Source organism: Rhinolophus ferrumequinum, chromosome 22 (assembly GCF_004115265.2).
Source record: "Rhinolophus ferrumequinum isolate MPI-CBG mRhiFer1 chromosome 22, mRhiFer1_v1.p, whole genome shotgun sequence".
NCBI lineage: Eukaryota > Metazoa > Chordata > Mammalia > Chiroptera > Rhinolophidae > Rhinolophus > Rhinolophus ferrumequinum.
In genome coordinates this window covers 26,656,432-26,676,366 of record NC_046305.1, presented here as the reverse complement: position 1 = coordinate 26,676,366, position 19,935 = coordinate 26,656,432, and the positions used below count along the sequence as shown (strand labels likewise).

At 51.0% G+C, this 19,935-nt stretch overlaps 1 protein-coding gene across 3 annotated transcripts in view; it reads right to left on the bottom strand.

Moving 5' to 3' along the window:
- Positions 1-19,935, bottom strand: part of PIK3C2B (phosphatidylinositol-4-phosphate 3-kinase catalytic subunit type 2 beta) — a 64,861-nt gene that overhangs the window by 26,239 nt on the left and 18,687 nt on the right. Inside the window, exons 1-12 of one of the 3 annotated variants that reach the window (XM_033092946.1) lie at positions 17,292-17,354; positions 16,185-17,201; positions 12,865-12,965; positions 12,136-12,290; positions 11,720-11,840; positions 8,652-8,763; positions 8,453-8,532; positions 8,019-8,082; positions 6,376-6,522; positions 5,698-5,731; positions 4,277-4,472; positions 3,064-3,186 (exon numbers count right to left, since the gene is read on the bottom strand). In XM_033092946.1, the coding sequence (XP_032948837.1) occupies positions 3,064-3,186; positions 4,277-4,472; positions 5,698-5,731; positions 6,376-6,522; positions 8,019-8,082; positions 8,453-8,532; positions 8,652-8,763; positions 11,720-11,840; positions 12,136-12,290; positions 12,865-12,965; positions 16,185-17,114 (2,063 nt within the window). In that variant the 5' untranslated portion in view covers positions 17,115-17,201; positions 17,292-17,354. Of the gene's footprint in view, positions 1-3,063; positions 3,187-4,276; positions 4,473-5,697; positions 5,732-6,375; positions 6,523-8,018; positions 8,083-8,452; positions 8,533-8,651; positions 8,764-11,719; positions 11,841-12,135; positions 12,291-12,864; positions 12,966-14,345; positions 14,680-16,184; positions 17,202-17,291; positions 17,355-19,935 lie in introns of those variants that run through there. The other 2 variants (XM_033092945.1, XM_033092947.1) reach the window with 2 other exon arrangements.

The window sequence follows — 19,935 nt, the reverse complement described above, 5'->3', positions numbered from 1 at the left end:
CTTGTTTTAGGACTTCTGCAGAGGGCCACCAAGGACCTGCTCCTTTTGACAATCCTTCTCCATTTAATGATCCCACCCCTACCCTACTTCCTGCTGCTGAGAACAACCAGGAAGCAGCAGCATGTTCTCTGCCCTGAGTTCACCCTCCCCCACAGTCCTCCACCTGTCTGTCTTCTCCTGTCCCCTTCTCCTAACCCCCCAGGGGCACAAGATGGTTTGTTCTCATCCCAAACATTTTCAAAGCCAAAGGGATAAAGAGAAGGGGGTTCTCAAAGTCCAGGGGTGTGGGGTGGGGAGCGGATGAGAAAGCAAATTGGCAGGGCCAAAAGGACTGGGACACACAAGCCCTGGCTACTACACAAGCCCAGAGGTTCTTTCCCAGGCTCCTCTGCCTGAATCACACCCTCTGAGTTCAGGATAAGGAGCTAGGGTGGGGTGAGGTAGAGGCGTGGAAAGAGAGGGAAGGCCCACATTACCTTTCTGGAAGCTATCCCTGGGCCAAAGTCCACACTGTCACACCCTCCTGGCCAGCCCAGGGCCCAGCAGCTCCTACGCCAGAGGGCACACAGGCAAAGCAGCCACCCTCAAGGTTAGCAGTTTCATGATAAGGCAGGCGCCCTCCACGCTGCCCCTCACTCCTCCAGGGGAATCTCCACCCAGGTCAGGCACTCACTCCCTCCCTCCCTCCAGAGACTGGCTGAGCTCCGCTCTGTCCCAGCTGCCTCTCCCCTGAGGGGCCCACAGCTATAATTAGAGCCCCCCAGCAGTCAGTAGACAAGCCAGGCCAGGGATTGGCTGGAGGTAGCAGAGCACGGCTGCTGGGCCTATTTTGAGAGTTAGCTGATTCCTGTAAGGCTGCAGTGGGAGGGAATCAGCTGACCCCACAGCAAGAGCTAAGGGAGCTGCGCCTTATCTCTTTCTTTTCACCCAAGAAGAGGCTTCCAGTCTCGTGTCTGGAGGAAACGGGGAGTGAGGAAACTTTCTACGTGAAACCATAATCCCTTGAATCAAACCTCCCTGTGGACCTTCACCCGGGGTCAGACAGAGTAACCAGCAGGTTAGCTGCAGCCCTGAACCCCCCCCCCCTGAGAAACTCCACCCCTTTCCTCTGCAACCCATTCCTCAACATCGCATCACACAAAAGGCTCCCTCCTCCAGGAAGGCTTCCTGAGATGTGCTGGTTCCAGTCCTGGCTCTGCCACTTACAACCTTGGGCAACTACTCACAGCTTTGCACCTCAGTTTCCTCATCAGTAAAGAGGGGAACATAGCTTCACATGTGTATACATTGTCTATGTGCTTTTTGCTATGTGACTCTGTGGCTACTGTACTGGAAGTGGGCTAAACAGGTAATAATATTTTCATGCATAAATATCTCCATGTATCACAAGTCACTGTGTCAGTCACTCGGAACAGAGAAATCGGAACTGAGAGGGCTCCTCCAGCTAAGAATAAGACAAAGAAGAAAGCATTTACCATGTGCTAGGTATTGTGCCAAAAACTTTACTTGCAATGTCCCAACAGCTCTCAAACAATTCTAGAGCGTAGCCCCTGTAACCATGTACATTCTGAGTTGAGTGACCTATCCAAGGTCGCACCCACAGTAACGATGGGGCAATGACTACACCCAAAGCCTGAGCTCTGAACCTTACACTGTAGCGCCTTCTCTCAAATGCCTGGCTGGGTCTTCACCATGAAGGGGCCAAGACGTCTCCCATGGGGCATCTGGATGGGTAGCCCTGAGATGACACCTTCTACAAGGCTCCAGGCAGGGGACCAGCCCTTTGAGATCTGAGGCAGAGATCTCAGACAGGGAGTAGAATGAGACCACAGAGTAGGCAGGCTGAGGCAGCACAGGCCAGGCTGCCTCTAGACCTCTGATATTCTATGGGAAAAGAGTCTAAGACCAATTTTGTGGGGTCTACCTGGGCCAGAGCAATGTATAGCACCCCTCCCTTGGCAGCAGAACTAACTGAGGCCAGAGAATGCCAAGGGGATGGTGAAACTCAGGAGCCAGGTAATGCAGCCGTCCTTGGCCTCCAAGGGGTCTCTCCTGCGCGTTTGTTTCATGGTTTCACACCTTCATTGCTCTAAGAGTTACACAAGTGTGAAGACAGGAGAAAGGGCCTGCCCCCCAGTTGTCCATCTGTAAAGTGCCCTCCCCGCTCCCCCCCACCCCAGCATTTCCACAGACTCTCCATCTACTATTTCGGCATTCTTGGCCTTCCCAAGGATACTTCTCAGTCTCTCCAAGCTGTACTCCAAATATTGAAGTAGTAGTTCTGCTCTGAAAATAAAGACTCAGACATACTCAGTCTGGGGAAGTGAACCTGAGGCAGCAAACCAGGGCTTCCTGACTATCTGGAGGGAGGACAGAGCACAGCGCAGAAGAGGCCCGGGGCAGGCAAACACCTGCAACCATTCGAGGCGCCCTCGCCTCCATTTCCTTCCTGCTTTGCTTGGCTGACGTCTACCTTCCCGGCAGCAAATTATTGTTGACATAAATGGTGATTAATACTATCTTGTGTTTATGGTTTCATATTTATAACTTATCTGTCTCCTGTCAGTGCCACAGCTGCCTGAGTTAAACAAATGTCACCACTTTACAGTTTGAGAAACGGAGGCACAAAGAGAACCTAGGACTAGAAATACAAAGCTAGAATACAGCCTTTGTTCTTTGGCTCCAAGCCCATTACTCTTTCCTCTGGACAACCTTCCCTTCTCCATCTATAAGTCCCCTCTCTCTATACTGTGGAAACTTGGGGAAGAAAAGCCAATGAAAACTTTTAAGGGAAACAAGATCAAAACAATGAATTATCATTAAAACTAACAACTAACGTCTATGGTCCTTCATGGTTTACAAAGAGCATTCAAGGATACTTCTCATTGGAGTCTCATAACTACTAGAGGGGTAGACATTATACTGTCCCCATTTAAGAATTAGGGAAGTGGAAACTCAGAGGTTGAATCACTTGTTTGGTTAGGGCAGTGAGGGAGCCTGGTCTAATGTAGGAGTGGGCCCTCAGCCTGAATCCAGGCATTCAGGAGCCTGGGAAGGGCTTACCGCTGGTCCCAGATGATGAGGTGGAAAAGGTACTTGGAAAAGTGAGCCCTTCGCGTCTGCAGGGGGCTGCACAGCTCCTTGCCACCGTGACTGAGGGAGCAGGAGAGGTAGAAGTCTTCATAGCTACAAGAGAAAGGGCACAGGTCAGGACTCTTGGCTCCCAAACCTATCTCAGTCACCCAACTTAAGCCAAACTCCATTTCCCCTGGTAAAACTCCTCTGGGTCTCTGGGGACTTATAACATGGGGTTATGGGACAGGATAGCCAAATTGGATTTGCGGAGGTGTGCTCCTGGGAGAAGCAATTCAATCTGGATCCTTCTGCCCAGTTTCAGGCTTCATGTTGGGACATGGCTTTTCTTCCCTCTTCATGAGGAACCAGACATGCAGCCTCCTCCTTACAGTCAGCTCCAGCCAGTCGGAGTGGGAGTGTGTATGTGTGCGCATGCGCAGGTAAGAAGGGTGGGGGATGCAAACGACATATGCCGACATGAATGCCAGCACTTGGGGGTCCCTGTGGCTGACAGGTGCCTGACAGAAGAGGTCAGAGAAGGCCCTGGTTTCCCAGGCTGCCTCCTTTGTTCACTGCCAATTGCCCAGAGGAATACATTAAGTGAGGAACAAAGAGAGATGGGGATGAGAGGAGGAGGGAGGGATCTAGGATGGGGTGGAGCCAAAGGCTTATTCCCTCAGGCCTTGGATGCTAGGGACCTTGCAGAGGAACAGAGGATTACCAAATGACAGTGCCTCTCCACACCCACCCACCAATGCAGGCCTAGGGAACTTCAGACAAAGGGTCACCTCCCACCTCCCCGCCCCCTCCCACTGTGCATCTGCAGGGGAGTGCAGTCATTGGCCATGGGGCATGCACTGGATCTGGGAAATGACCATCTGTCGCCTGTCTCTATCAGCTGGCCTTGGCTGGAAGGGGGCAGGGATGCCGATGCAGCCAGCACTGACAGGGAACGCGGAACGGCAGGATCTGCCTGCTGCTGCCTCTTGGCAGGATCTGCCTGCTGCTGCCTCTTCTCCATCTCCTAAGGGACCTTCTGTCTCCTTTGGGATGTTCCAGGCCACGTCCCCTCCAGGCACTTGGCTCTCCCCCTCAGCCACCCTAAACCATCATGCCACAGAACCTAAACACAGGGCAGTGGAAGAAGCCATTTGAAAGTCAACCTCTGCTTCTCCCTAGAGGCCATCAGGCATAGGCTCACCTGGCAGCCCAGGTGATGGGGATGCGGTGGGTGGCATAGACAGTGAAGGCCAGGGGCCCAGCAAAATGGCAAGCGTCCTGGACCAGGTCATGCTTGTGGCTCCCATGCACTGCTGTCTGGAAGTCTGCATTGAACGTGCTGCAGTACAGCTCCACCAGTTCCAAGATGGCAGCTGTCAAGGCTTCCACAACCTTCTCTGTGAAAGAAAAGGGTCAGAAGGAAAAGTCATGAGGCCTCAATAAGCCCCATCTTGTTGCCATGGTACTGACTAGGATGGAATACCCTAGGAAATACTCCCCAAATGCCAGTCGGTTGTCTAAGAACTGTGACACAGTTCACCCATCTGTGGTAAAGTAAAAAAGCAGGAGCACGTCATGAGCTTCTCATAAAATGACATTAAATTTTGAACATTGTCCTTGTTTTTGTTGTTTTTTTTTTTAAGATTTTATTGGGGAAGGGTAACAGAACTTTATTGGGGAACAGTGTGTACTTCCAGGACTTTTTCACGTCTTTTTGACTTTTTTGACTTTTGAAAGTCAAGTTGTTCTTTCAATCGTAGCAGTGCAGGGCGCAGCTCAGCTGCAGGTCCAGTTGCCGTTGTTAGTTGCAGGGGGCGCAGCCCACCATCCCTTGCGGGAGTCGAGGAATCGAACCGGCAACCTTGTGGTTAAGAGCCCACTGGCCCATGTGGGAATTGAACCGGCAGCCTTCGGAGTTAGGAACACGGAGCTCCAACCGCCTGAGCCACCGGGCCAGGCCCTGTTCTTGTTTTTATCTATTACAATGTATTTAATGTTAAAGGTCCTTTCTTTTAGGAAATGGTGGGGGGATCATAATTGTCAGTTACTTTTAAAAAGTCTGCTTAGCAAAATAAAAGTTGATAATTTCTATGTTGGTCCCCAAAATAATACTTCTGGGGACATTTTATTGGTTCATGAAACTCAAAAGACTAGGAATCACTGACGAAAAATCCCAGAGATATGGGCTTTGTAGGACAAAGTTCTGCTTGAAAAACTTAAGAGGAAATCCTAGTGAAAAATTCTTTATCACCTTTTCCCCAGGCCCACCCTACCTTAGAAATGCAGGGGTTATGAGCAGCCTGGAAAAGAATCACACCTCCCCAAGAGAGAGTTGTCCCATCTGGAACCCAGGGCAAACTTTGCCTCACCACCCCACCCTCACACTTCCACCACCTAGTCACCATCTCCCAGGGACACCACAGGAATAACTAGTAAAAATAATGAGAAAACATTTCATGGAAAATGTGCTTTCCAGCTGTGTCCATGCCTCATATAGGAAAACACACACATAGGCAGAGATAGAGCCATCAATCAAGGGGGCCAGGGAGAAAAAGGAATCTGGGCCGAGTTCACAGTTTTGAGCTTCCCCTACTCAATAAAGATGGAGAGCAATTCCCTTACCTCGGTTTTCCCTCACAGCCAAGACGGCAGGGTCCTATTGAAGAAAAAGGAGAGGGAGTGGAGCTTCAGGCCCAGAGCCTTTTCCATCACAGCTAGAAAAAGAGCTTTTCACAGCTACACTCATCTGGACCAGACTGGCCTGAAGTTTGAGGAGCAGAGATTCCCCAGGGAGGATGGAGTAATGGTTTGTACCAGATCCGTGTGATGGACAGAGTGAGCCAGACCAAGGGTAAAATCATCGTGTCCACCCAGATGAGACACTCCAACCCTCAGGCCACTCCACTACAGACCAAGGACCTGTCATGCTGTCCCTGTCTGCACAGCACAGGGCCCCCACTGTGGAGTCACGAAGCCCCTGGCTCAGGGAGATTTTGGTTTTGCACGCTGATGGGTACACAAACTGCCAGCAATGCCTCAGTGATTATGAGCCTGGGCCCATAATCTTTGCTAGTTTGGGCTCCCAGCAATCAGTCCCAGGGGCAGACCCTGGCCCTCCATCATCCGCCAGAAGAGGGAACATACTTGACATCCATTTCCCAAGAACTCTTGGTGGCTAAACTGTTCAAACATAAAAGATGGAGGTGGAGAGGGGAGTCTTTTAGTAGTTGGACAGCTAATTACCCAGTTGCCTGTGAATATTCCTCTCCTTCCCCATGCTAGTGCTCTGGGCCCCGTTACCTTCTGAATTTTAGGCTGCACGCGGGAAGGGCAGGGGGGCAGCTGATTGAGAGCATTGGTGATCTCAGGGGTCTCCACGGCAGCCAGGGCGTTGCAGATGGCCTTCACGGACTGGACCACCCTGTCAGCCTTCAGTGGGAAGTCGCCCTGTGGGAGGGGGCACAGTGAGGCTGGCAGGCTAGCGCTCTCAGCCTCTAGCACCCAGTGGTGAAGGAATAGGCTGGGGGCAGTGTGGGCTCATGACCCTCAGGAATAACTAGGAGAATCCACGCTTTATTTTCAAACACCCATCATCAGCTAATAATCATTCCTACTGAATTAAATGAGGCATACATACGTTCCCCAGTTCTCTCAGCCACCCTCACTGAGCTTCCTCTTATTTCCAGCTACAGTCTGCTTATACTATGCAAACACACACAGGGTCTTCCCCAGAGACATGCAGTTTTTTAAAAATGAATCCAGAGGGAATAGCAAGGAGGCCAGAGACCACATTCAGGCCCCAATTGCCCACACAGCCTTATTTCTCATATTACTACCTAGAATTTCCAGACATAGCTCACCTCGGTACCACAGACATGCCATATCCCTTCGCTCTCCTCTGCACTTTGGCCCTGACAGTTTTCTCATTTGGAATTCCCTCATCTGTCCTGCCCTGATTACCTATATAAATTCAAATCATGGAGCAGCTGAAATCCAATCTCCCTCCCAAAGCCTCCTCTGGCCAAGCCCCCTGTCTATCCCTCTCCAAGAGCTCTTGATGAACTCATTACCATCCTGTTCTGTCTACTAATAGCTTCATGTTACTATTCCATTTTTTTTAGCGGGAACATAAGCTCCCTGAAAGCTAAGACAATTCTTATGCTGCTCTAAACCCAGTAGCCACTAACATAGGCCCAGACTAGTGCAGAGAAAGTGTTCACAGAACTCCCCCCGTCTTCCCACCCCCCTAACCCCTCCTCCCGCTCATCACAGGAAAAGTCCAGACAGAGGCTGCTAGAGAAGGGATTCTCGCATTGGGGAGAAGGCTGAACTAGATATAATGCTGAAATCCCCCAAAGGGAAGAGTCTGTGAGCACTACTGACCAGATCAGAGATCAGTGATTGTTTTGAAGATCCCACCTGATTTTCTTCAGCTTCACAACATTTGGGGCAAATGTTTATTCTCGTAGTTTTAAGGCTTAAAACTCCCTGTGAATCTAATTGAGGAAAATCCTGGTCCTTCCCTGCCTCTGGGACCCTCCACCTCCTGAAAGTTTTCCACTGTGTCACCAGAACCTCCTCAGGACCTCTCAGATCAGAAGTTTCTGGGCTCACAGGACATACCCAGTGCACGTTTAAGTACAGCAGCTGGGCGACAACTGTATGTCCCTCAGCTTTGGAGATGCCCTACTCTAGAGACAGGGATTAGAGCACGGCTCTTGACCTACTTCTACAGAGGCGCAGAACCCCTCTCCACACACTGGCCAGTTGCCCAACAGCCAACAGTCTAGGTTTGCCCCTGAGGTAGGAAAGTGAAAGAAGTGCTCTCCTGACAAATCTTCAGTGCCTATTCCAGAGCCCTCTAGGCTTGCCTGACCGCAGGAGGACTGGGGGAGAAGTGGAGGTGCTTGGGCAGCTGGGCCAGCCCCAGGACCTATACTCACATCAGCCAGCAGGAAGGCATCCACCTCATTGTGGTAAGTGTCGAACAGAAGACTCAGGGCCTGCCTGGGGAGTAGGGGGCAGGGAAAAGTCATAGGAGAGGTCAGGCCAGACCCCGGGTGCTGGGAGACCCACTTTCTCCCTCTCTCTCCATAGCTCAGGACTCCAACTCTGGTTTAAAGGAGTTTCCACTCTTTCGATACGTCCCATGAAGGGTGAGTCCTTTCTACTTAGCCACCTCTCACCTGGAGAATGATGATAAAGTACTAGAGGGAAGAGATTTAACATACCTGGAATGGGGATCGTCCCCATAAGACTCTTGGGCCCCACCCCCAACACCTGCAAGAAGCCCTGGCAGAAAGGCAAGCAAGGGTATCTACTGGGATCCCCTCAGAGTTCCCACTTGGCCCACACCCCAGAGGGCACTCCCTCTCACCTGCTGATAGTCTGTTTGACTGGCCTCTCTTGCAGATGGACGAGGTAGTTCAAAGTGGAGGGGCTCTGGTCGTCATTGACCTGTGTAAGAAGTGCCCTATTCAGGGAGGGGTGCCTTCATCTCAGCCCGGTGCTCTTATCCCTCTCCCAATGAATGTGTTCCATGTCACCCTCCGCCACCCCACCTCCCCTACACGAACCGTCCGGGCCAGGTTGCTGCGTACGGCTTTCTGCTCCATTAGCTGCAGTCGAATGTCAATGTCAAACTTGCAGCAGTACTGAATGTACTCATGGCTGCCCAAGGCGTGCTTGCTGGTGGGACAGGGGAACAAGACCATTAGCATCCTGGGGACTCAGTAGGAAGGAAAATGTCGACCTGAGCCTTGGGGAGAAAGAAACAGGAGGAAGAGGAGGTGAAGGGACGGGGTGGGCGGGGGTAGTACCTGTGTTGCTCCCCCACCTTGGCTCCTGGAAAATGTCATAGTAGAGCTCAGGGAAAGAACTGAGGTGAGTCTAAAGAAAAGCCACCTAATACACAGAACCCTTGGTCTATACAACATTGACTTTCCCAGGTATTTATTACCTGTTTTGTTATAGCTGGTTCACACCAGGGTGGGAACTTCTGGTGGGGCGGGAAATAGAGGGGGCACTGTTTAAACCCCATTCTCTTGTCTTCAGTATATTGGACATGTTGGAGGTCAGCCTGTGCTCAGGCTTGGGCGTGGAGTTCAGTAAATGACACTAGCCCCCCATTGAGGTCCTAAGTTTCCCACCCCCTACCATTATCAACTGGGGTGCTGAGGTCAACCAAGCAAACCCAAAAAGATTCCAGATCTGTTATCCTGAAGCCCATCAAAAGTCTGCTTCTCCCCTGCCTCTTGTGGGTCCTGTCTGATTGTGAATAACTATATAAATCTCTTGGACTTCCTCACAGACACCTGCTTGCATGCCATTCCTACTGCTCAAGCGACAGCATGTAAGTCCCCCCGACACACACACCAGTGTCAGAAGAGGCCTAGGGAGTCCCTCCATGATCCAGCCTCTTCTTCCCTCCCAAATCACACCTCAGTCAGAAAAGAAATCCCGAAGGGCAGAGTGAGCCCCACCTGCAGGCCTGTGCTAAGTCCCAGCAGCTGGGGAACAGAAGCCGGAAAGGGACTTCCTTCCTCAGCAGAGCTGAGAGTCTAGGCCAGCAACAGAGGGGACAGGGAAGGAGCGAAGGGGAGGAGTGTGCCCTACGTTCTCTGGGCCTAAGGGCAGTTGTGGTCCAACTAGGACTTAAGGGGGCTCTCAACATCCTGAGGGGCCAAACCTCTGATCGAGGTCTCAACCTGCTAAGTCTGAGTATCAGCCAAAACCTGGGGCTGGAGAGGCTGGGCTGTGGGACAGGTCTAGTGGGAGTGCCCTGAAAGGCAGGAAGAGTGTTGTGGGGGTGGGGCAGGAGGCAGGAAACCCAACCCTCCCCCCAGGACTGTCTCAGGGTTCTTATCTGAGAGCAGCCTGCATCCTGGACCTGCCACTTCCCCTGGCACCAGCCCCTCCTGCTAAGCAAGGGTGGGAGACCACAGGGCTTCCTCGGGAGCTAGAAGCTTTCTGGAACCCCCAGAGGGTTTTTTCCACCCCACCCAAGGCAGCTGTCTTGTGCTCAAGGATCTGGACTTTTCTGTTGGTGGGAAGAAAGAGAAGAGTCTGGGCAGGGCAGAGAGGCTCCTGGGTGAGAGTCATGGACACAGGTTCCCTGGGCACTTGTTCAGCATTCTCTGTGGAAGGGCTTCCTATGTGTGCATTCCAGTAAGAGTGGGGGCGACATGACCCCAGGCCCATCCATCCTGTTCCATCTCACTCTGAGCACTACACCTGGGTCTTGGCAGGAAATCAGAACCTGACAGCTTATCTACCACCTCTGAACTCAGGGGTTCAAAGTCTAGGGGCCCTACAAAGGAAATGACAGTATCCATCTGATCCAATCCCCAGGAATTCCTATCTTTGGACTGGTCCTTCCCTGCAAATATTTACTGATTGCTCATTGGGTCATTCTCACATTTAATCCTCACTACATTTTACGGCAGAAACTGAGGGTCAGGGTTTCACAACTAGTAAGTGGCAAGCCAGAACCCAAACCAGCTATACGTGATCCACTGTGCTTCTTGTTCCCTTACGACAGTGGCAGGATGCGTGGCAAGCTCTCCGCCAGGAGACCCTGAGTCTAGGACCCCTCTCATTCCTCCAGGTTTGGAAAGCAAGGACACTCGGAAACATCTGAACAGCTCTCCCTGGAGTTGTGCTACAAGCCCTACACCTTTACTTTTCCAGTTGAGGACACAGAGTCCAGAAAGGACCCACAACATCCCTGAGGTTAAAAAAACCAGCCGAAAGCTGTTCTAGCCATAGATCAACCATCCTTGCACCTATCTACACCTGCATGTGAGAAGGAGCAAGTGGTGGCACTTACAGGCTCTCCTAAGAACTACGATACGGGCCTCTCCTTTCCCCACTCCCTAGACCTGCTTTCAGGGACTAGAGGCAACCAGAAGCTTGGGAAGGAGAGCAGATCTCTTTATTTCCTTATGTGCTGCCCTCTGGCTGACCCCACAGCCTGCCAGCCCATTGTACCACCTGAGGGGATGATCCTCCCACTCCAGCCAGCACTGCAGAGCTCCCAGGCAGTGAGCGGGACTGCTGCTGGTGGTCCACATCAGACTGTCTAGGGAGGTTGCTTGCTGCAGAGGGCACTGGATGGAGAGGGTTGGCGGCAAGCCTTTGGTGAGGAGGATAACCAGCTGCACATGCCAGTGGGAAAAAGCTTACCGGCAGGGGAAGGGAGAAGACAGAGCAACTGGGATTTCTCCCCTAGGTTCCACTGGGCACTTCTGCCCAGCCCTCCTTCTGCTCCTTGTCATTAGGGTACCACACATAATCTAGGGCAGGAAAAAACACCACACAGGGCCCCGCCACCCCACACACATCTCTCCATATGCAGCAGTCTGCAAACAGATACGGCCTAGTCTTTGCCTAATCCCAGCTCCAAGCTCTTTCCACAGATTTGGCTCAGGAAGCCAGCCAACACTGCTGGAAGACAGAGCTCCTGGGGAAAGTGCGACGTGGCTGAGAGTGTGCTAGAAAGCAGGAGTCCTGCCTGTCAGATTGTGGGGGAGCTGCCAGGCCCAGGCTTGGAGCCCAGCACCTCCCCTAGGAAGCCCCTGACAATCCTACTACCCAGAAGGCAGATGCCAACTCCTACCCTGCTTGTCCCCACCAGTTCACTCACTTCTGCAGGAACTCCTCCAGCCCACAGGGCTTGAGCACAAAATCACCCACATCCACATCCCTCAGTTCATCGTGGGTGTAGCACAGGGTCTGGTAGATGAGCAAGTCCACAGTGGAGGAACCTGTAAGGGGTGGGAGAGGAGCAATGATGGGGGCACTGGGGCAGGCGGGGCTCAGCATCTATCCTGATTCCCCCATTCCTGGCTCAGTGTGCTCCAGGGCTGTTACCAATCAGATAAAGCAGTTTGGAGTTGGAGGAAGTGACCATGGACCTAAAAAGCTGGCCCCGGAGCCAGCCTCCCAAAGGAGCTTCCTTACTGCCCCTCATCTGGGCCACATGGTAGGGTGGGAATCGAGGCCAAAGGATTCTACCCCACCTCCAAGGAGGCTGACTGCCCTCCTCCCCCACTAACTTACAGTTGCAGGTAAAAGTGAGTGGCTCCCGCAGACTGTCACACAACACCGTCACCTTCAGGTTGACCTCATCCCCAAGGTGTTCTGGGCTTGGGGTGACAGCACTCCAGACATATCCAGTGAGGAAGTAGTCTTGGATATCAGAGCCAGATCGAAGGCTGTGCAGGAAGAGAGGGGCTCGCTCTGTCTTCAGAAGAGAGCAGTCGAGAAGAGGCCTGCTGGGACCCTCCCGCCCTGAGGCCCAAGGGCCCTTCTGTCCCTACTCAGCCGGCCCCTCCAGGTCTGTAGGCCAAGATGAAAGCCATAGGGAAGCGCTCTGGGGAACCATATTCTTGACACATTTGCTACAGTTGCAAAATGTTTCCCAAGGCAAACTGAACAATAGGGATAGTTCCATGCTAAGTGCAATGGAAAATTTTTCTGAATCCACTTCCTTTTTCTTTTAGCTCCAGATAACACTCTTATCTCCATCTGGGGTGCATTTGCTCCAAAGGGCAACTGAGCCTGAAGTGACGGAGTAGTTTGACTGTTAGGTCGAGGTTTTATGAATTTTGTAAGAAATGTGAAATTTCTAAGATTTCAAAAAGCCCATAAACACCTGTTGTAGGAAGCATCCCATAGCTCTGAATTGAGTTTTATTCAATGTGGCTCTTCTTCCTTCCTAGAAAAAGGAAGGTGACCCTTTTCCCCAGTCCCACAACCCTCCACGACGCCCCATTCTTTAACTCTTACATATCCAGCATGTGGCAAAATGCAGCAACTTCCTCATCTCTCTCCTCTGAGACCTCAAACAACTCGTGGCCATTGGTGACAGTGTGGGGCCGGGAGCCCACCTTTAAGAGAAGAGCAATTGACTCAGTGCCTTTTCCCTCGTGTCATCCTCTTCCCATTCCTTGCAGATCTAAACTATTAAACTCTAGGTGGGAAGACTTCCTAGGCATTCAACATTCAGTGAAAGGGGAACAAGAAAATACGGGAAATCCTAGGAGACCAAGAGTCGAGTTGAAAGAGAACACTTGAAGCTTTGGCTAAGTCTGGAAGCCTGGGTGGGATGGACAAGAGTGTGGGCAAACCTGCTTCCCAAGGGGACAATGTCTAATGCGTTCAATCCAGCAGGTCAGGCAGCACACGGCACTGCTGGGCGGCTGGGCTCCCAGAGGCTGGCAGGGAGCTGTGCAGGCAGCTGTTTTTCCTGCCACACCACGGAAGCCAGGGCAAGTGGGTTGCCAGACAGTCCCCAGGCAAGCTGGGTCCTGGGCCTTAATATCCATTGCAAGCCCTGGGGACCCAATACAGAGAGACCGAGAACCCTTAGATGGAGGCAATGACAGACACACATCCCTTCTTGGTGAATGCTATTTGAGGAAAGTGTCAGAGCAGCTTTCCGGGCAAAGGGGAACTTGGGAAGAAGGTTTAGCTCTTCCTGGCTCCCAAGTCTTCTGGTTCTGAACAGCTACAATGTCAGGGAGCCTGAGTCCCACTTCCTATATAAGAACACATGTGTAGTGATGGGAAGTCTCTCAGACAAGACCTCAAACTGTCTCCCATATCATCGCAGCATTGCTTTCACCCAGCCATGAGGAGTGAGTGCTAAAGAAGCCCTCTGGCTTGGCCTGCTGCCAGGGCCCCAGAAGTAGGAAGTAGGAGAGCTGGTGCATGACAGGTTTCTGCCTGGCGAGCCTACCCAGAGCCTCCAGGGGAGGCCACCCCAAGGGAATGAAGCTGCAGCTGGGACAGAGTGCTGGCAGGCAGTCGGTGTCAACAGCTGCTTCCGGGAGCCCAAAGCTTAGGTCTGCACACAAAGCAATGCCTCACCTCTCGTTCTCCCTCTGGCTATTCTCATGTCCTCCCCGCCCCTCAGGCAGAGGGCACCACTGAGCTCCTCATTTGAATATCCAGTGTTTCCTCTGAGTGACCCTCTCCCATTAGCCTTGCTCCCTGGGTGAGCAGGGAGGGAGTGTAAAGGGGGGAGGGCAGCAATGGGGCAGTTGGCATGTGAGGCCCTGGCTCTGCCAAGTTCGTGCCTGTGTCCCAGTCAAAACAATAGTACCACTGTCAGCAATTAACCCACAAAGTTAGAGTGAGAGTGACAGAGCAACAGAACTAAGAGAAACAGAGTGGGGGCAGGGAGGGAACAGAGTAGCTACTGAAGGCCATTTTCATGCCCTATCAGTACCACTCCCTGGATCCATAAGAAAACAAAAGCCACTTACGTTTGCCCTGCTGGCAGGCCCTGGTAGCATCGCCCGGTACTGGCTGGGGGAGTCTGCCGGGCAGAGGCTGGCAGCAGGGGTACCAAGCTGATATTTGGAGCCAACCATTTCCAGAGCTGGCTCCGCAGGCCTAGGGTAAGGTGGGTCCCTCCGGCTGGCAGCCCGACGAAGGCGGGGTGGTGGTACAGGCCGAGAGCCCGAGGGGTTCCCCTGCCCAGTGAGATGGGCCCCTGCTCCGAGTTGAGGCGGGGAAGACCAAGGCCGCATTTCCCCCCTAAGAATGGGCAAGAGCTTTGTGCTTTGCCCTAGTTTCTTCAAGGAGACTCTGGACTGATCTCCCTCTCAGAACTCTGATGACAAACAGGGGATGGAGGAAAGGTGAAAGAGTAGGGGGAGGAGGAGAGAGAGGGAATGACAGAGGTGACCACCTACCAGGGTGGCAGGACCCAGGGAGCAGGCCCAGCTCTGTGCGAGGAACTCGGAGCTTGGAATAAGACTCTCCCTGTCCCTATAAATAGCGGGAACAGCCCCACCTCTCAGAGCAGGGCCTTTAAAAAGCCCTGAGCTCTACAGCTGTGACTTATCCCAGGAGCTGATGCTGCTTCGGGGGCTCTATCAGCAGAAGCACAGGAAGGAAGGACCCTGTGGCTTTTCCAGAGTTGTGAAGGATCCCAATTGCTGGGATACAAGGTGGGAAAGCCCCAGTGGCCCTTAGACAATGGACAAGGAGGAAGCAGGGATGGAATGAAGTGAATGCTCTTCCTACATTCAGCCACAGGGGTGTCTCCTGACTCCTAGGGCCAGGGCTTCCAGGGCCCAAGGGGAAGACACAAAGCAATCTTCAGGTCCCAACCATGGAGATGCTGCTGGCACTTTTTACACCAGAAAAAAGATCAAAGCTGCCCTGGAAACCACCCTATGCTTCTTTATAAATACTTTGTTATTTTATATTATGTACTGATAAAGATAAAATTATTATTGTCATGCTGCATATTTTTCTAAATATTTTCAATGTGAAGAAGAGATGAATGGTGGTGATAGTCACAGAACGATGTGAATGTACTTAATGCCATTACACTGTATTCTTAAAATTGGTTAAGATGGCAAATTCAATGTTATGTATTAATTGTACCACAATAAAAGAGAGAAAGAGAGAAAGGGAGATAGACACGGAGACACAGAGAGAAATAGAGAGAGAGGAAAGAGAGACAGAGGGAGAAAGAAGGACAGAAGGAAAGAGACAGAAAGAGAGAGACACACAGAGAGAGAGACAGAGAGAATGAGAAAAAGCCAGCCTGGGAACGAGAGAGACCAGGGCTTTGTTTGTGCCTTGGACCATCAGGCAGCGTCGCTGAAGGGTCTGGACCTGGGTCTGGTATTCGGTAAGCACACAACAATGGTTAACATGATTGAGCCTCATCACCATGCAGCACTTTTGGCAGAGCAGAAAGTCAGAAAGTGGACGCAACAATGCTCCAGTCTACAAGGCCATCCGGCCGCAGTCAGCCATGAGTCCCGTAACCCCAGGTCAGTCCTCACATCATGAAGTGAACACACACATTAGGAATTGGGATTCTAAAATACCTGCCCCCGGAAGACACACAAAATATTTAATGAGTTTTGTGTAAAACTCAGCCTGGAAAGGAGTCATGTCTCTCAGGTGTCCCTTTTCCTCTCCCCTACCAGGACCCAGGGGCCCGATAGCAGAAGCAGAGGGGAGGAGAGGACTAAAGGGATGAGTACGCAGCAGATTTGGAACAACAAAGAAGAAAGAGGGACTATTCTGTTTCTGAGTGACATGAGGAAAGGAGGACAGAAGAAACACAATAAGGTCCTCACCGAAGCAGCAGAAATCCGGTGGTTCTTGCCAGGTGTCCCATTTTTTCGGTTGGCGTAGCGGGAGGTGTAGGTGCGGGGCGGTACCTGGGGAGGCATGGTCTTGCTCCTGGCCACAGGCTTTCCAGGAGCATCCTTCCCAAGACCCAGGGGCCCCCGGCCCTCCTTCCAGCCTCTGGTGGCATCCCGCAATATCTCTGCATCATAGGTTGACTTCAAGTTGAGCCGTGTAATTGCATCATTGATACCATCATAGTCCACAGACCCCAGTACGCGTCCCATACCCCCACCTCCCAGCTCCTCTTCTTCTAGGATCTGACGCCCTAGCAATTTGCCTGAAGGCTGTTCGACCAATGAAAAAGTGTTAATGTCATTGGGCTGGGAGATCTTAGAGGATGAAGAGGATCCCTTTCTAGGAGGCAGAGGAGGGGTATCCCAGATAGAGACTCGAGGAGGCAGAGGAGGTGGGGACAGTTTCTTAGAAGAGTCATCTATGTCCCCCGGTCCTGGGGACAAAGAGAGCCCCCCATCTGAACCATCAAAAATGTAGAGATAGTCTCTAGCCAGGGAGCCTTTGGGCCAGGGATCTGGGCCAGGCTGGGAGCATTGGGAGGTAGAGTGGTTGAGCAGCCCTTCCTGTGGGGAGAGCGAGTTGTAATTGAGGGTAGGATCAGAACCAGAAAGACCGCGTAGGAGCTTGAGGTCCTTCTGCCTTCCTGCCGGCTTGCTGTATGAATCCAGGACGGGCTCATCCCAGCTGATGAGAGAGGGGTCTGTGTTCTGCTTGGTTCTGCTTTCCTCCTTGTCGTGCCGAAGCCGGGAGAGAGCATCATACTCCATCTGCAAGGCTTCGGCCATGGCCAGCTCCTTGCGGCTGATGCCCACTGACTCCAGGGACTTCCAGTGTTCCCCACTGCCCTGAGTCGAAGACATGGTGAGGATGGGGGTGGAGGACACAAGGAAGTCTTCTACTTTCTGCCAATGTCAGGTCTGCAGGGTTGTGGCATGGTGTCTGGGCACCTGCAGGTGACAGGTAAAAATATGAATCATTCAGTCACCAAAAGAGATGTATTAATAATCTGACTTTGGTGACACGATCTGGGCCACTACCTGTTTCTTTTTTCTTTTTCTTTTTTTTTTGTAAGCGTGTTTTTCCAGGACCGATCAGCTCCAAGTGAAGTATCAAGGAGTTGTTTCAATCTAGTGGAGGGCGCAGCTCACGGTGGCCCATACAGGGATCCCTTGTTGTTAAGAGCACTGTGCTCTAACCAACTGAACTAACCGGCCGCCCCTACCGCCTGTTTCTTGAGCGCCTACAACAGATGGAAAGAAACAGAAAGATGGAGGAAAAACAGATACCATGACAACTTTATTTATCTATTACAGCCATCCACCCTTCCACTCATCTATACATGTCTCCACCTCTGGTCTCTAATTCCCATCCTGATCTCTTTCACACGTACCCCAAGAAAAGACGGAGGTACCTGGCATCAGCCAAGAGGAGGAGACAGAAACAAGGTTCTTCAGTTTAGAGAGGACTCCCCGATGCTGCTGGTGGGGAATGTGAAATGGCACAACCCTTTTGGAACACAGGCAGCTTCTTGAAAAGGTAAATATCCACATACCATATGACTCAGCTATGTCCTGCGCCTAACCCAAGAAAATGAAAGCACATGTCCACACAAAGATTTGTACATGACTATTCATAGCAGCCTTACGTGTAACATCTAAGAACTGTAAGTACCAATATATGGTGATGGAAAGAGAACTCACTCTGGGTGGTGAACACACAATGTGATATATAGATGATATATTACACAATTGTACACTTGAAATCTATGTAACTTTACTAACAGTTGTCACCCCAATAAACTTCAATTAAAAAAAACTAACACAAATGTTCACCAACAGGTGAATGAATAAAAAAATGTGTTATGACCACACAGTTGAACACTGCTCAGTAACAAAAAGAAATGAATTATTGACACATGCGACAACACAAATGAATCTTAAAATAAGTATGCTGAGGAGCTGGCCCAGTGGCTCAGGTGGTTGGAGCTCCGTGCTCCTAACTCCGAAGGCTGCCGGTTCGATTCCCACACGGGCCAGTAGGCTCTCAACCACAAGGTTGTCGGAGTTAGTCCCGCAAGGGATGGTGGGTTCCGCCCCCTACAACTAAGATTGAACATGGCACCTTGAGCTGAGCTGCCACTGAGCTCCCGGATGGCTCAGTTGGGTGGAGCACGTCTCTCAACCACAAGGTTGCCAGTTCGATTCCTCGACTCCCGCAAGGGATGGTGGGCTACGCCCCCTGCAACTAGCAACGGCAACTGGATCTGGAGCTGAGCTGCGCCCTCCACAACTAAGACTGAAAGGACAACAACTTGACTTGGAAACAAAAAGTCCTGGAAGTACACACTGTTCCCCAATAAAGTCCTGTTCCCCTTCCCCAATAAAATCTTAAAAAAAAAAAAAACTATGCTGAGTAAAAAAAGCCAAAAGAGTATGAGTATATAGGATTCCATTTCTATAAAATTCTCGAAGATGAAAACTAACCTACAGTGACAAAAAGCAGATCCGTGGTTTTCTGGGAAGGGGTAGAAAGAAGGATGCATTATAAAGGGGACTTTTGGGAATGATGAATATGTTCATTATCTAGATTGCAGTAATGGTTTCACAGGTATATACAAAAGTCAAGACATCAAATTGTACACTGTAGACATTTACAGTTTATTACGTGTCACTTAAAGCTGTCACTATACCTCACTAAAGCTGTAAAGTATAATAGAGCCCTATGGAATAGACCTTACAATTACTCAGATCGTACAAGGATTCTCCCGGAATACACCAATATCAGCAATTAAATAAAGTTTGCCAACAGGTGAGACCCGGGTGCTTGATGAATTACAGCTGTGCCAAAATGCCGATTTTTTTTTCCCCCTAGGCCATCAGGAAGCCAGGCAAAGGTCACAGGTGACCAGAGCCTCTCCCAGGCCAGCTGCCTCTGGCTACAAGCAGTCCCCTTCATTTACTCCAGTGCTGGCATCCTTTTCTTTAGAAGCCATGACATGAAAAAAACACTGAACAAATGGTTGTAATGACAAGGTTATCCTGACTCAGTGGTTCCCAACCCTGGCTGCACATTAGAAACACTAAGGGAACTTTTTAAAAGTATGGTCCTGATACCCAGCTTCTCTGGAGAGATTCTGATTTAATTGGTCTGCAGTAGGGCAGTGGTGTATTTAAAAACTCCCCCAGGAGATTCTAGTTCACAGCTGAAACTGAAAACCACGGCCTATGCCTATACAGTTAGTCCTCACCTAAAGTCATTGACAGGTTCTTGGAAACTGCCACTTTAAATGAAACAATGTTTAACGAGACCTATTTCACCAAAGGCTAAAAGTTCCTAGGGCATATTTCTGGTCACAAAAACATCACCAAACTTCAAAATAAAGACACCAAACACTTCTAATATTAAACACTGAAATAAATGTGAGCCATCCATACATTTAAGAAAGATGAATAACAACAAGTGAGATAATTGTTTTCCAACCCGCTTATGCCAGTTCAGGGTCATGGGTGACCAGAGCCTCTCCAGAGAGCTAAGCGTGAAAGGTGGTACCCCATCCTGCACAAGACACCCTTCCATCGCAGGTGCACTCACACACACCACATTCACTTAGACTCTAACAACCGAGACACGCTGAGTCACCTAACGTGCACAGCTTAGAATATGGGAGGAAACCAGAGTCCC